The 12,532-nt window shown below is 56.8% G+C and overlaps 1 protein-coding gene across 1 annotated transcript in view; it reads right to left on the bottom strand.

Annotated features, from left to right (window-relative positions):
* LOC125444288 overlaps positions 1 to 9,629 on the bottom strand; it is a 32,635-nt gene extending 23,006 nt beyond the window's left edge. Inside the window, 8 exon segments of the mRNA XM_048516715.1 lie at positions 531 to 562; positions 4,866 to 4,933; positions 5,806 to 5,910; positions 6,282 to 6,370; positions 6,755 to 6,821; positions 7,564 to 7,664; positions 9,360 to 9,404; positions 9,542 to 9,629. Coding sequence (XP_048372672.1) covers positions 531 to 562; positions 4,866 to 4,933; positions 5,806 to 5,910; positions 6,282 to 6,370; positions 6,755 to 6,821; positions 7,564 to 7,664; positions 9,360 to 9,404; positions 9,542 to 9,629 — 595 coding nt within the window.
* Positions 9,630 to 12,532: the final 2,903 nt, after the last annotated feature.

Here is a 12,532-nt window from a genome sequence, read left to right on the forward strand (position 1 = left end):
AAACTAAAGATTCTAAACGCTTCGCAGCTTCCTCCTTCATAAGGAAGATGTTCCAATCCTTCAATCGTCCGCTCTGCCCTTTCTCTGCACTTTTTCTATCTCTTCGACATCCTTTTTGAGATGCGGCGACAACAACCTTGAACACAGTAATCTTAGTGCGGTCGCACCATGGCTTTCTGGTATATAAGGGCAGACCTCTTCTTTTCTTCTTTCTCTTCTTCTTCTTCTTCTTCTTCTTCTTCTTCTCTCTTCTTCTTCTTCTTCTTCTCTTGCACAATAGAGCATTTAGTAGAGGGACCGCTTCATTTTCAAATGCGACTGTAACACATACACAGAATGTTACACATACATTTAGATCTGCTTTAGTTCTGTTAGGTTAAGCATTCAGTTTACTTTCAAGATTCCACAGTAGGACCTCGAACCTTACAGACCTCGGTGTATACCCGCCATATTCTCCAAATTCAAGTAAGACAAGGAAAATGTTTCTTAAATGTTCAGGACCACTCTGTTGTAGATTGTGGCAATTCTACCTCCTACTAGCAAGAGGGGGCTGGTAAATTCACTGAGAAAACCACAATTACAAAATAAGGACAACATGGATCTACACATCAGCCATATTAACTAGATTCCAATAAATAATTCAAATGTCCAGCTGCTGCATCTAATGATAAGCTTACATTTATGGTTTAGTAGATCAACTATCTCTACCTTAAACTCCCCTAGGAAGTCTCAGGTGTCTGGCTCTGTAAGCTGAACTTTGGTGCATATGTGTCTTCTGTGTAACTGTTTCGCATTTTCCTGTTCAAACTTCACATTGTTCATAATTGGTGGATAGTCACTTTTCTCCCTTTTAAAGCTAACACACTTTTTTGTAGTTTATTTTGAAAGTGGCATTTGAAAAAGCTTGTTTGACTTTGCCGCCATTGGTCCGGACTGCTGAATGGCGGTTAGAGTTGCCCCAGGATGGTATGTGGTATAATTATGGGCTTTGACGGCATCGCCTATTTCTGACTTGCGCCCATTTTCCCTCAGCCAGGAAGTGCTGGGTATGTGTGTGTCAAGTACGCTTTATGAGCTGCAAGCCGTTCCTCCTAATCTTTTTGAGATTTTCTCATAAAGCAAGTGTTTCAACCTGTGAATAGCGTTGTTTTTTTAATATCCTGTTCTTAATCCAACACAAAGCTAATGGCATGGAGTTCCTTTAGGTTACCAATGTTTCCTCCGTGCAGGGTGAAGAGCGTAGGGATGGAAGGGAATAGATTAAGAATGAATAAAAAAGCGGGTAGGATACACAGGTGTATCTATACAAAATGGAGTCTGGCGCAAAATGTAGGGAAAATGGAATGGTGGAGTGTGTGTGAAAAACTCAGATTTTGCCACGGGCTTCGTTTTTCCTGGATACACCTCTGCATGCTGGGCTTTGTTTCCAACAGTCAGAAGCTCTGCTTTTGAAGAACTGAGCTTTGTTGTGTAACAGTGGACACAGTGTATAACAGACTCCCCCCCCCTCCTGGGGGGGGGGGGGGGGGGGGGGGAGTGAGGGGGGGGGGGGGGCGGGGGGGGGGTGGGGCCGGGTGCGGGGGGGGGGGGGTGGTGGGGGGGGGGGGAGGGGGGTGGGGGGGGGGGGGGGGGGGGGCTGGGGGGGGGGGGGGGGGGGGGGGGGGGGGGGGGGGGGGGGGGGGGGGTGGGGGGGGGGGGGGGTGGGGGGGGGGGGGGGTGGGGGGGGGGGGGGGTGGGGGGGGGGGGGGGTGGGGGGGGGGGGGGGTGGGGGGGGGGGGGGGTGGGGGGGGGGGGGGGTGGGGGGGGGGGGGGGTGGGGGGGGGGGGGGGTGGGGGGGGGGGGGGGTGGGGGGGGGGGGGGGTGGGGGGGGGGGGGGGTGGGGGGGGGGGGGGGTGGGGGGGGGGGGGGGTGGGGGGGGGGGGGGGTGGGGGGGGGGGGGGGTGGGGGGGGGGGGGGGTGGGGGGGGGGGGGGGTGGGGGGGGGGGGGGGTGGGGGGGGGGGGGGGTGGGGGGGGGGGGGGGTGGGGGGGGGGGGGGGTGGGGGGGGGGGGGGGTGGGGGGGGGGGGGGGTGGGGGGGGGGGGGGGTGGGGGGGGGGGGGGGTGGGGGGGGGGGGGGGTGGGGGGGGGGGGGGGTGGGGGGGGGGGGGGGTGGGGGGGGGGGGGGGTGGGGGGGGGGGGGGGTGGGGGGGGGGGGGGGTGGGGGGGGGGGGGGGTGGGGGGGGGGGGGGGTGGGGGGGGGGGGGGGTGGGGGGGGGGGGGGGTGGGGGGGGGGGGGGGTGGGGGGGGGGGGGGGTGGGGGGGGGGGGGGGTGGGGGGGGGGGGGGGTGGGGGGGGGGGGGGGTGGGGGGGGGGGGGGGTGGGGGGGGGGGGGGGTGGGGGGGGGGGGGGGTGGGGGGGGGGGGGGGTGGGGGGGGGGGGGGGTGGGGGGGGGGGGGGGTGGGGGGGGGGGGGGGTGGGGGGGGGGGGGGGTGGGGGGGGGGGGGGGTGGGGGGGGGGGGGGGTGGGGGGGGGGGGGGGTGGGGGGGGGGGGGGGTGGGGGGGGGGGGGGGTGGGGGGGGGGGGGGGTGGGGGGGGGGGGGGGTGGGGGGGGGGGGGGGTGGGGGGGGGGGGGGGTGGGGGGGGGGGGGGGTGGGGGGGGGGGGGGGTGGGGGGGGGGGGGGGTGGGGGGGGGGGGGGGTGGGGGGGGGGGGGGGTGGGGGGGGGGGGGGGTGGGGGGGGGGGGGGGTGGGGGGGGGGGGGGGTGGGGGGGGGGGGGGGTGGGGGGGGGGGGGGGTGGGGGGGGGGGGGGGTGGGGGGGGGGGGGGGTGGGGGGGGGGGGGGGTGGGGGGGGGGGGGGGTGGGGGGGGGGGGGGGTGGGGGGGGGGGGGGGTGGGGGGGGGGGGGGGTGGGGGGGGGGGGGGGTGGGGGGGGGGGGGGGTGGGGGGGGGGGGGGGTGGGGGGGGGGGGGGGTGGGGGGGGGGGGGGGTGGGGGGGGGGGGGGGTGGGGGGGGGGGGGGGTGGGGGGGGGGGGGGGTGGGGGGGGGGGGGGGTGGGGGGGGGGGGGGGTGGGGGGGGGGGGGGGTGGGGGGGGGGGGGGGTGGGGGGGGGGGGGGGTGGGGGGGGGGGGGGGTGGGGGGGGGGGGGGGTGGGGGGGGGGGGGGGTGGGGGGGGGGGGGGGTGGGGGGGGGGGGGGGTGGGGGGGGGGGGGGGTGGGGGGGGGGGGGGGTGGGGGGGGGGGGGGGTGGGGGGGGGGGGGGGTGGGGGGGGGGGGGGGTGGGGGGGGGGGGGGGTGGGGGGGGGGGGGGGTGGGGGGGGGGGGGGGTGGGGGGGGGGGGGGGTGGGGGGGGGGGGGGGTGGGGGGGGGGGGGGGTGGGGGGGGGGGGGGGTGGGGGGGGGGGGGGGTGGGGGGGGGGGGGGGTGGGGGGGGGGGGGGGTGGGGGGGGGGGGGGGTGGGGGGGGGGGGGGGTGGGGGGGGGGGGGGGTGGGGGGGGGGGGGGGTGGGGGGGGGGGGGGGTGGGGGGGGGGGGGGGTGGGGGGGGGGGGGGGTGGGGGGGGGGGGGGGTGGGGGGGGGGGGGGGTGGGGGGGGGGGGGGGTGGGGGGGGGGGGGGGTGGGGGGGGGGGGGGGTGGGGGGGGGGGGGGGTGGGGGGGGGGGGGGGTGGGGGGGGGGGGGGGTGGGGGGGGGGGGGGGTGGGGGGGGGGGGGGGTGGGGGGGGGGGGGGGTGGGGGGGGGGGGGGGTGGGGGGGGGGGGGGGTGGGGGGGGGGGGGGGTGGGGGGGGGGGGGGGTGGGGGGGGGGGGGGGTGGGGGGGGGGGGGGGTGGGGGGGGGGGGGGGTGGGGGGGGGGGGGGGTGGGGGGGGGGGGGGGTGGGGGGGGGGGGGGGTGGGGGGGGGGGGGGGTGGGGGGGGGGGGGGGTGGGGGGGGGGGGGGGTGGGGGGGGGGGGGGGTGGGGGGGGGGGGGGGTGGGGGGGGGGGGGGGTGGGGGGGGGGGGGGGTGGGGGGGGGGGGGGGTGGGGGGGGGGGGGGGTGGGGGGGGGGGGGGGTGGGGGGGGGGGGGGGTGGGGGGGGGGGGGGGTGGGGGGGGGGGGGGGTGGGGGGGGGGGGGGGTGGGGGGGGGGGGGGGTGGGGGGGGGGGGGGGTGGGGGGGGGGGGGGGTGGGGGGGGGGGGGGGTGGGGGGGGGGGGGGGTGGGGGGGGGGGGGGGTGGGGGGGGGGGGGGGTGGGGGGGGGGGGGGGTGGGGGGGGGGGGGGGTGGGGGGGGGGGGGGGTGGGGGGGGGGGGGGGTGGGGGGGGGGGGGGGTGGGGGGGGGGGGGGGTGGGGGGGGGGGGGGGTGGGGGGGGGGGGGGGTGGGGGGGGGGGGGGGTGGGGGGGGGGGGGGGTGGGGGGGGGGGGGGGTGGGGGGGGGGGGGGGTGGGGGGGGGGGGGGGTGGGGGGGGGGGGGGGTGGGGGGGGGGGGGGGTGGGGGGGGGGGGGGGTGGGGGGGGGGGGGGGTGGGGGGGGGGGGGGGTGGGGGGGGGGGGGGGTGGGGGGGGGGGGGGATTAACTTGTTATTTCCTTCAGCAAAAAACCTTGCCTATAAACCCCGCTCATTTCATGGAAGCCTGTTAGGTGACATTGGCCCAGTCGCTTATTCTCAGCCTCAAATCTGGCAAGACCTCAAAGGAATACCAGGAGGCAAGTGGAGTGGAGGCAAGCAATGGCAATACCCCTTCAGAAATCTCTTCCCTAGAAAACCCGAAACCTGTAAATCAGCCGTGACTTGACGGCCAACAATAGCAAGTAAAAGCTCCAGGCACTGGGTTAAGGAGGACCTGTCTTCCTTCCATGAAATTATTCTGTCAAGGCAAAGTAGATTAAGAGTTCTGTATGGATAATAATCACTCTTACCAGTTGACTCGTACTCCATATTTGCTCTCATCTATGGCCAGAGTTTTGGTCATTGCAATAACTGCACCCTGCAAGGGAAACACACAACAAGCGTGGTTGCCAACTGACCGCAAATAACCTGGTCTCCTTTTATGCCCTTGAGTACAGTTTGATATGCATGAACAGAAAGAGGGTTGTTGTTTTTAACAATGTGGACATAAATAATGCTTACAATCCAGGGAGCTATTAAACTTCCACTAAAGAGGCTGATTATTTTTATCCAAGCATCTTGGAAACCCTGCTGAGGGCAGGAGAGAAAGTACAGAGGCTGACCTTCTCATCCATCAACACTTGGCTTTCAGTCCCGGAGTCATCACTATCCCTGGAAGACCCGTTTCTAATGTGCAAAGGAACTGATTGCTATGGGTATTTGAGGCTCATTCCGCACATGCAGAATAATGCACTTTCAAACTGCTTTCAGTGCTCTTTGAAGCTGTGCGGAATGGCAAAATCCACTTGCAAACAGTTTTGAAAGTGGTTTGAAAATGCATTATTTTGCGTGTGCGGAATGAGCCTGAGAAATGTAAGACTTAAGCAAAACGTTAGCATTTGCAAGAAGCTGTAAATTCACTGATGTTGCTCCCAGGAAAAGAATGCAATGATTAAAGCCAAAAGTGATAATGGGGAGAAAAACAGGCTTGATTGATACAGCAACCAAAATCCTGGTACGGGGCAAGGGGAGGAATGACAAGAGCAGCCCAGCCAATGAGTAAAGACACAGGGTGTGTACGCTCAGGGAGGGTATAAGTAATGTTTGCAAACAATAAAGCTCTGAGACTCCGCCCTGAAGCTCACGGGAGATCTGCCAAAACTGCAGTTTGAACGAATAAAACTTTGAAACAGAGGAATCTTTTGGAATTGGTTTATTTTAGCAACCATTTTACCCACGGGTCAGTATTACCTTGCTTGAGGAATACGTCACTCTATGGTTGGTCCCAATCATACCAGCAAGACTGGCCATGTTGATGATGTTTCCTCTCGTTTCCCGTAAGTAGGGCAGTGCATACTGTACACAAAACACGGAGACAAACAATGTGCCTGATCTCAAAACAGAAATTGTTGAAGCTGCCATGTGCTGGTGTCAAACAATTATGTTAACACAGCTAGCTTAGAATTCCCAGTTGGCAGAGACCCTTTAAAACACAGCAAGTAGAAATTCTTGCAGCAGGAGATCGCAAGGTGCAAAGTAGGTCCTCAGCTGTTGAGCCATAGACCTTGCGAATCATTTTGATTTGGGGTGCAGAGAAGACACAGGTAAAGTATTGCACCGCTGAGTCATATAACATTCCAACATTGTATAACATTGACTTTCAACTCTGGGTGAACCCAGCTGCCCACACGGGAAAGGGAAACTCCTTGCAAGTTAGAAACACTCACTTTTGATGCCAACAAAATGCTCCGAGTATTGAGTTCCATGGTGCTGTAGAAGTCTTGGGCAGTCACATCGTCTATCTTGTCAAGTCTAACTGTTTGCAAGAGGATATAAAAAAGAAGTGTATTTCACAGAGGGAAAAATCCACAGAGAGCAAAAGATCCCATCACTACACCCTGGAACAGCAAAGTCCACAAGCTAACTAATTTTGAAGTAAAGAAGACCTTCCTTGAGAAAATATTGGTGTGGGAGACCTGTGGTTTCACAGAAGGGAATCCTAAGAGCTTATTATGAGAAGGGCACTGTCATTTCTTTACTTCCTTTGTAAACCTGTGAAGCTGTAGTTCCTAAAACTGATGGTTGGACAAGTTCATGCAGTCTTCTGAATAGACAAGAAATACCCTCACAACCCTTATATGCCAATAAAAGGCTTCTGATGTTGTTGTTACTCACACCCAACTGTCTGGAAACCTCTTACCATCTCCAGCATTGTTCACCAAGCAGTCCAGGCACCCATAACGTTCTAGAGTGGCCGAAATCAACCTCTGCAGGAACAGGGATGAAAAAGAGTTCTAAGTCAGGACAATATTAGCAATGGTCAAGAGCCTTGCAGTTCCAGACCTAGAAGACACTGCCACCATCACAACTGCCCTGGTTGCCACCTGTTCCAAGAGTTGAAAGCAAGACTGAGAGGTTGGGTAGGAAGGGAGCCACAAGGAAGAGAGGAGGAGAGACCTCACAAGAGGCTGCATACATGGGGTGAGGGGCAAATTTGCAATGTGTTTTATACCAAGAAGAAGATCCAGTGAAGGACAGCAAGATCTAGCTAGACAGGATTGTAGGGGGATCACCTTCTTTCTAAAGAGGCTTCTCCTTCTCCAACCAAAATGGTGCCCTGGACGCACCCTGGATGCTGCACCCAATACCCGCTACCAAACCCTACAGCTATGACCCGGTCCTGCCTCACACCAGCGATGGGAATGGCATATTATGACAGTGAGGACTAGAAGCTTAAGGTTCACAGAGAAGTTAAGTGGAATTATATGCAGGAACTTAAGGAGAGGAGGGAGGCATTACTTTGTGGGCGACAAACTCATGCTTAAGTTTATGAAAGCAGAGCATTATTCAAGACAAAAAAAGCAGAGCATTATTCAAGTCAGAAGAAAAGTGTCACCTCCATTTGGACACTTGAGAATTAGAATAGGGAGAATAATTTTACTAATGGTAACAGTGACGCTGAAGAAGAACCCCCAGGGAAGTACGAGTCCTCACCCAGTTTTAGCCTACCTTAATGTCTGCCTCCTTGCGGACATCACAGACCTCGAAGTAAGCATCCCCTGGGCACCGTGAATCCTGCAGCTCTCTCTGAATTGCTTTCCCCTTTTCCGCTGCAATTGGAGGAACAGTGCAGTTGTGATGTGATTTGGCAAGTGCCAGTAACACAATCCAGCAATGAAGGGGTTAATGTTGTGTATCAGAATTAGTTAGTGAGGTCAGAAGTCAGTGACCAGGTAATTGACCCTCATTGGTCAGTTAGGTCTACATGCAGGTTTGTGCATAGGATACATCCTCCCTCCCTCTCTCTCTCTCTCTCTCTCTCTCTCTCTCTCTCTCGTAGCTTTTTAGTCATGTGATAGCCGAGGTGGAAGCTCGCCAATGAGTTAGCTAGATAGAAAGATACTTGTTTTCTTCTCCCAGGTTACCTTTCCCTTCCTTTACAGATAGTAAACTGTATTTTTCTATAAGCAACTGTCTTTGCTTTTTTTTATTGTGCAAACTCTGCCTCATAAGATGCGTGATAGCCATATCACAAATAAAGCCCCAACAAAGATTTTGGCCCCAGGACTTTTCGCTGCACAGAGGAGAGCCATTTAAAACACAGCTACTGAGTTAAGTCAAGATAAAGGAAGGGGCTTTTTTCTTCTTCTATTGTTCCTGTGTGGATTACCCGTCGGAGGACAGAAAGCAGCTTCTTATGTTTAAATTAGATTACTCCGGGAACATGCATGAACATTTAAATCAAATCATGAATCATGTGAGTCTTTTGAGATCAGCAAGAGTGATGTTTGACGATGATGAGATTACTGCGATAATTCTAAGTAGCCTCCCAAAGGGCTATGCTAATGAGGCGGCAGAGGCGAAAAATGACTTAAAAGTGGAACGTGCGTTGACCTTTTTAAAGGATGAATATGCAAAACGAAAGCAAGAGAATGCTGCATGTGAAGAATTGTCTGTCTGGAGAGTTGCAAGCCATTCATGACGAAGAATTGCAAAATATTTCCGTTGTGGAAGGGCAGGTCATCTAGTGAAACATTGCAGAGAAGGCGGAGCTGAACAAAGCCTGTGAAAACAAGCCGTGCCTCAGAGTAATGTAGAAGAAGAAGAAGAAGAAGAAGAAGAAGAAGAAGAAGAAGAAGAAGAGTTTGGATTTTTATCCCCCCTTTCTCTCCTGCAGGAGACTCAAAGGGGCTGACAATCTCCTTGCCCTTCCCCCCTCACAACAAACACCCTGTGAGGTAGGTGGGGCTGAGAGAGCTCCGAGAAGCTGTGGCTAGCCCAAGGTCACCCAGCTGGCGTGTGTGGGAGTGCACAGGCTAATCTGGATTCCCCAGATAAGCCTCCACAGCTCAGGCGGCAGAGCTGGGAATCAAACCCGCTTCCTTCAGATTAGATACACAAGCTCTTAACCTCCTACGCCACTGCTGCTCACTCCTGAAGACAGAGGGAGGGAGAGCATACCCCCAACCCCCAAGAGACAAAGGGAAGCATGAGCAAAAATCAACCTATATGGTTGCCAACTCCAGTCTAAAGACTGCAAAGAGCTTATTCTTGTTAGATTCGGGAGCTGCGTATCGTGTGGTAAACTCCAGGGATTATTTTGTGAAGATGGAACCGTGCAGTGAAGAGTTAGTTCAGGTCAGCGACCTGCCATTCAAGACACGAGCAAAAGGAACAGTGAGACTCTATGTTGAGAATGTCAATGGAGGGACTGTGGAACACAATTTAGCTGATACAATGTTCATTCAAAAAATGTTGTAGCAAACCAGGAGGCCCTATTGGAGGGGCGCGGGTTCTAGACTCACCTTCGGATGGTTTTGAAAAGAAGACCACATTGGCTCCCTGGCGAACTGGAGAAAAAGGGAAACAACACAGAACTCAACGGTTTGACTCACTCACCAAGATGTGCATCGAGGTATTCCTGTCTTTCCTCCCAGTTGGGTTTTCAGCCTTTCAAAAAACAATACCCAGTTCTTTCCATTCCTACCAAATTCTCTCACGATGGACAGACCAATGCCTGAGGTGCCACCGGTCACGATCACCACCTTGCCCGGGTAACGCAGCTGTGTCGCCATGTCCACTGTTTGCCTCAGTGTCTCTTAATGAATAAAATCCATACAGAGCTTTGGATATATAGGCTCTTGGGCGGAGCAAAGCAACTGCTTAATTGTAGTGTTGGGAAGAGGGTTTGCTTGCTAAGAGTAGGTTGTGGAGCATGAAAATTGTTTGTTTCAGAAAAGGGAGAAGGAGGACAGGAGGGAGTTGTTTAGACGTGCTTTTATTCACTGCAAATGGTGGGTTCGTAGCCAAAACCCCTAAAGTGAAGGAGTGGTAGGCAGGAGATACAAAGAAAGCAAGTCTCGTTGGATTCCCCATTCATGACCTTGCTGCTGAAGATATTGCTTCTAATACAAGAGGGATGGGTTGACACCATCCGTGCCCTCCCCCTCCCCATCCGAATGGTATCAACTTCTCAAATCAAAAATTTACTCAATAGGTTTATTACTTGAAGATCTCTGTATGCTGACACCCACCTTAAAAAGTAGACTTCTAGAACAGGAATATCTCATCTTGTTGAGGCAAGCAAATAAATCATGCTCACCCCTCTCTGTTGGAATAATACCGGAACAGGGGCACATAGCCAAATATCTTGAATTATTAACTGAACCCCAACAGAGATGGATTATCACAAGGGCCAGATCCAACACCTTCCCATCGGCCATTACAAAGGGTCGTTACTTATCCATCCCTCTCCAGGATCGGGTTTGTCCACACTGTAAAAATCAAGCGGAGACTCTTGCTCACAATTATTCTTGACTGTCTGAGATATGTGGGCATTAGGCATTTCTCTCCCAGGCTGGCCCTAGACAGATCTGAAAGAGACTCCGACTGCTCTGTTGTGGAGCTTCTGTTAAACACAGATGTCATGCTCTTGGGAAAAGTAGCAAAATTTCTTTTACAAGTGACAGAACTTTCTAAGTAATATACAGTCTTCCTGTCTGTGCTTTGAATGCACTCTTGATTTGTATTTCAAAAATGTCTGGCAATGCTCTAGAACCTATTTTTAAATGCCAAATAAAGGTTGTTGTTGTAAATATTGCTTCTAATACAAGAATGGTGGGTGGATGGGGAGGCCCTCCCATTCCCTCTTTACTCAAATCACTTCCTCAAGAAATTTTTGCCCCCATACCATTTCTTCAAATTCAATTACATTTCTTCTCCTCTGGGCCCTTGTGAAGAAACGGCACCTCCCACCCCCTTCCTCTCTCCAAGCAGGTATCATAGGTTTGGAGGACTTGAAAATGCCAGAGGGACATCATGAAGAGGTAACTGACCTAGGGGGAGAAGATAACCCAAACTGACCCTGAGAGAGGGGTGAGGCCTGAAAACTGCTGGGAACAGAGAGGCAAGCTCTCTTTCTGCTGGGCCACTGAAGGGAGCAGACCTCTTGCCTGGGCTCAGGATAGAGCAGCCATTGTTGGACCATGTGCTCGCCCAGGAATCTGATCCCATCCTCCAGGTAATGGGAACTCTGTGAGAATTGTAACCTTCTAAGTTTAAGAGCCTACCCTCTTGTAACAACTGCTTAGGCATGTTTAGAGATAGGGACAGAGGAATTGTGCTTATATTCAAGGATGTAGGTAAGGAGGGGGTTCTTGGGTTCAACCCCCCCATTCATGTCCGAAGCTCCGCCCCTCCGTTTGTGGATTTTTAAAACATTTGTAGTGTTTTTTTCAGTTTCTGGCCTGCAGGGGGGTGCATTGTTTGAGCTAGCAGCACCAAACTTTCAGGGATTGTTTGCGGGACTCCCCTGATGATACTACCCAAGTTTGGTGAGGTTTGGTTCAGGGGCCCCAAAGTTATGGACTCCCAAAAGGGGTGCCCCCATCCTCCATTGTTTCCAATGGGAGCTAATAGAAGATGGGGGCTACACTTTTGAGGGTCCATAACTTTGAACACCCTGAACCAAACTTCACCAAACCTGGGTGGTGTCATCAGGGGAGTCTCTTACTGATACCATCCAGGCTTTGTGAAGTTTGTTCCAGGCAGTCCAAAGTTATGGACTCCCAAAGGGGTATCCCATCCCCCATTGTTTCCAATGGGAGCTAATGGAAGATGGGGGCTACACATTTGAGGGGCCATAACTTTGGACCCCCCTGAACCAAACTTCACCAAACCTGGGAGGTATCATCAGGAGAGTCTCCTAAAAATACCCTGAAAGTTTGGTGCTGCTAGCTTAACAATTGCACCCCTGACAGCAGACACCCCCAAGTTTCCCCAGATTCTCCTTTTAAATCCACCCCCTTCGGCATGGATTTAAAGGGAGAATCGGAGGTCCCCAGTTTAAACATTGAAAGTGATGCTGTTTCAGGGTGGGGGATAATCCACCCCAAAACAGCATCACTTTCCAATGTCGTTTTAACTGGGGACCCCAGATTCTCTCTTTAAGGTGGATTTAAAAAGAGAATTTGGGCTTTCTTGTTGAAACACCATTGAAATGATGCTGTTTGGGGGTGGATTCCAGCATCACAGCAACTGCCCATGCCCCCCCCCGCAAAACTCATATTTTGGACCAGGCTCCATTTTCCCTAGCTACGCCTCTCCCCAGAGGGGAGGGCAGAAGGGGCTGCCGGCTGGGAGCCCAGTTGGTGGGGGGTGGGGGAAGGTGGGGCAGGGGAGTCTGCCATCCCCGACCTGGGAGAGCTGCTTTTATAAGCACTGAGGCAGGGGGGCTTGGGGAGGTGTGGCCACGCCCCCAGGAGCGGGTGGGGGTGGCCCCACCCCGAACCCCCCCATAAAAAATCTGCCTGTTAGGTTTAGATCTGCCTTAGTTCTGTTAGGTTTAGTATTCAGTTACCTCAAGTTTCCATAGTAGAAGTAGTTAAGACAATGAAAGGGTTTCATTGTTCGGAAGCACTCTATTGTAGATCGTGACAGTTCCGACGTCCCAACTAGCAAGAGGAGGCTGGTGCTTGTC

This window comes from Sphaerodactylus townsendi, linkage group LG15 (genome assembly GCF_021028975.2).
Source record: "Sphaerodactylus townsendi isolate TG3544 linkage group LG15, MPM_Stown_v2.3, whole genome shotgun sequence".
NCBI lineage: Eukaryota > Metazoa > Chordata > Lepidosauria > Squamata > Sphaerodactylidae > Sphaerodactylus > Sphaerodactylus townsendi.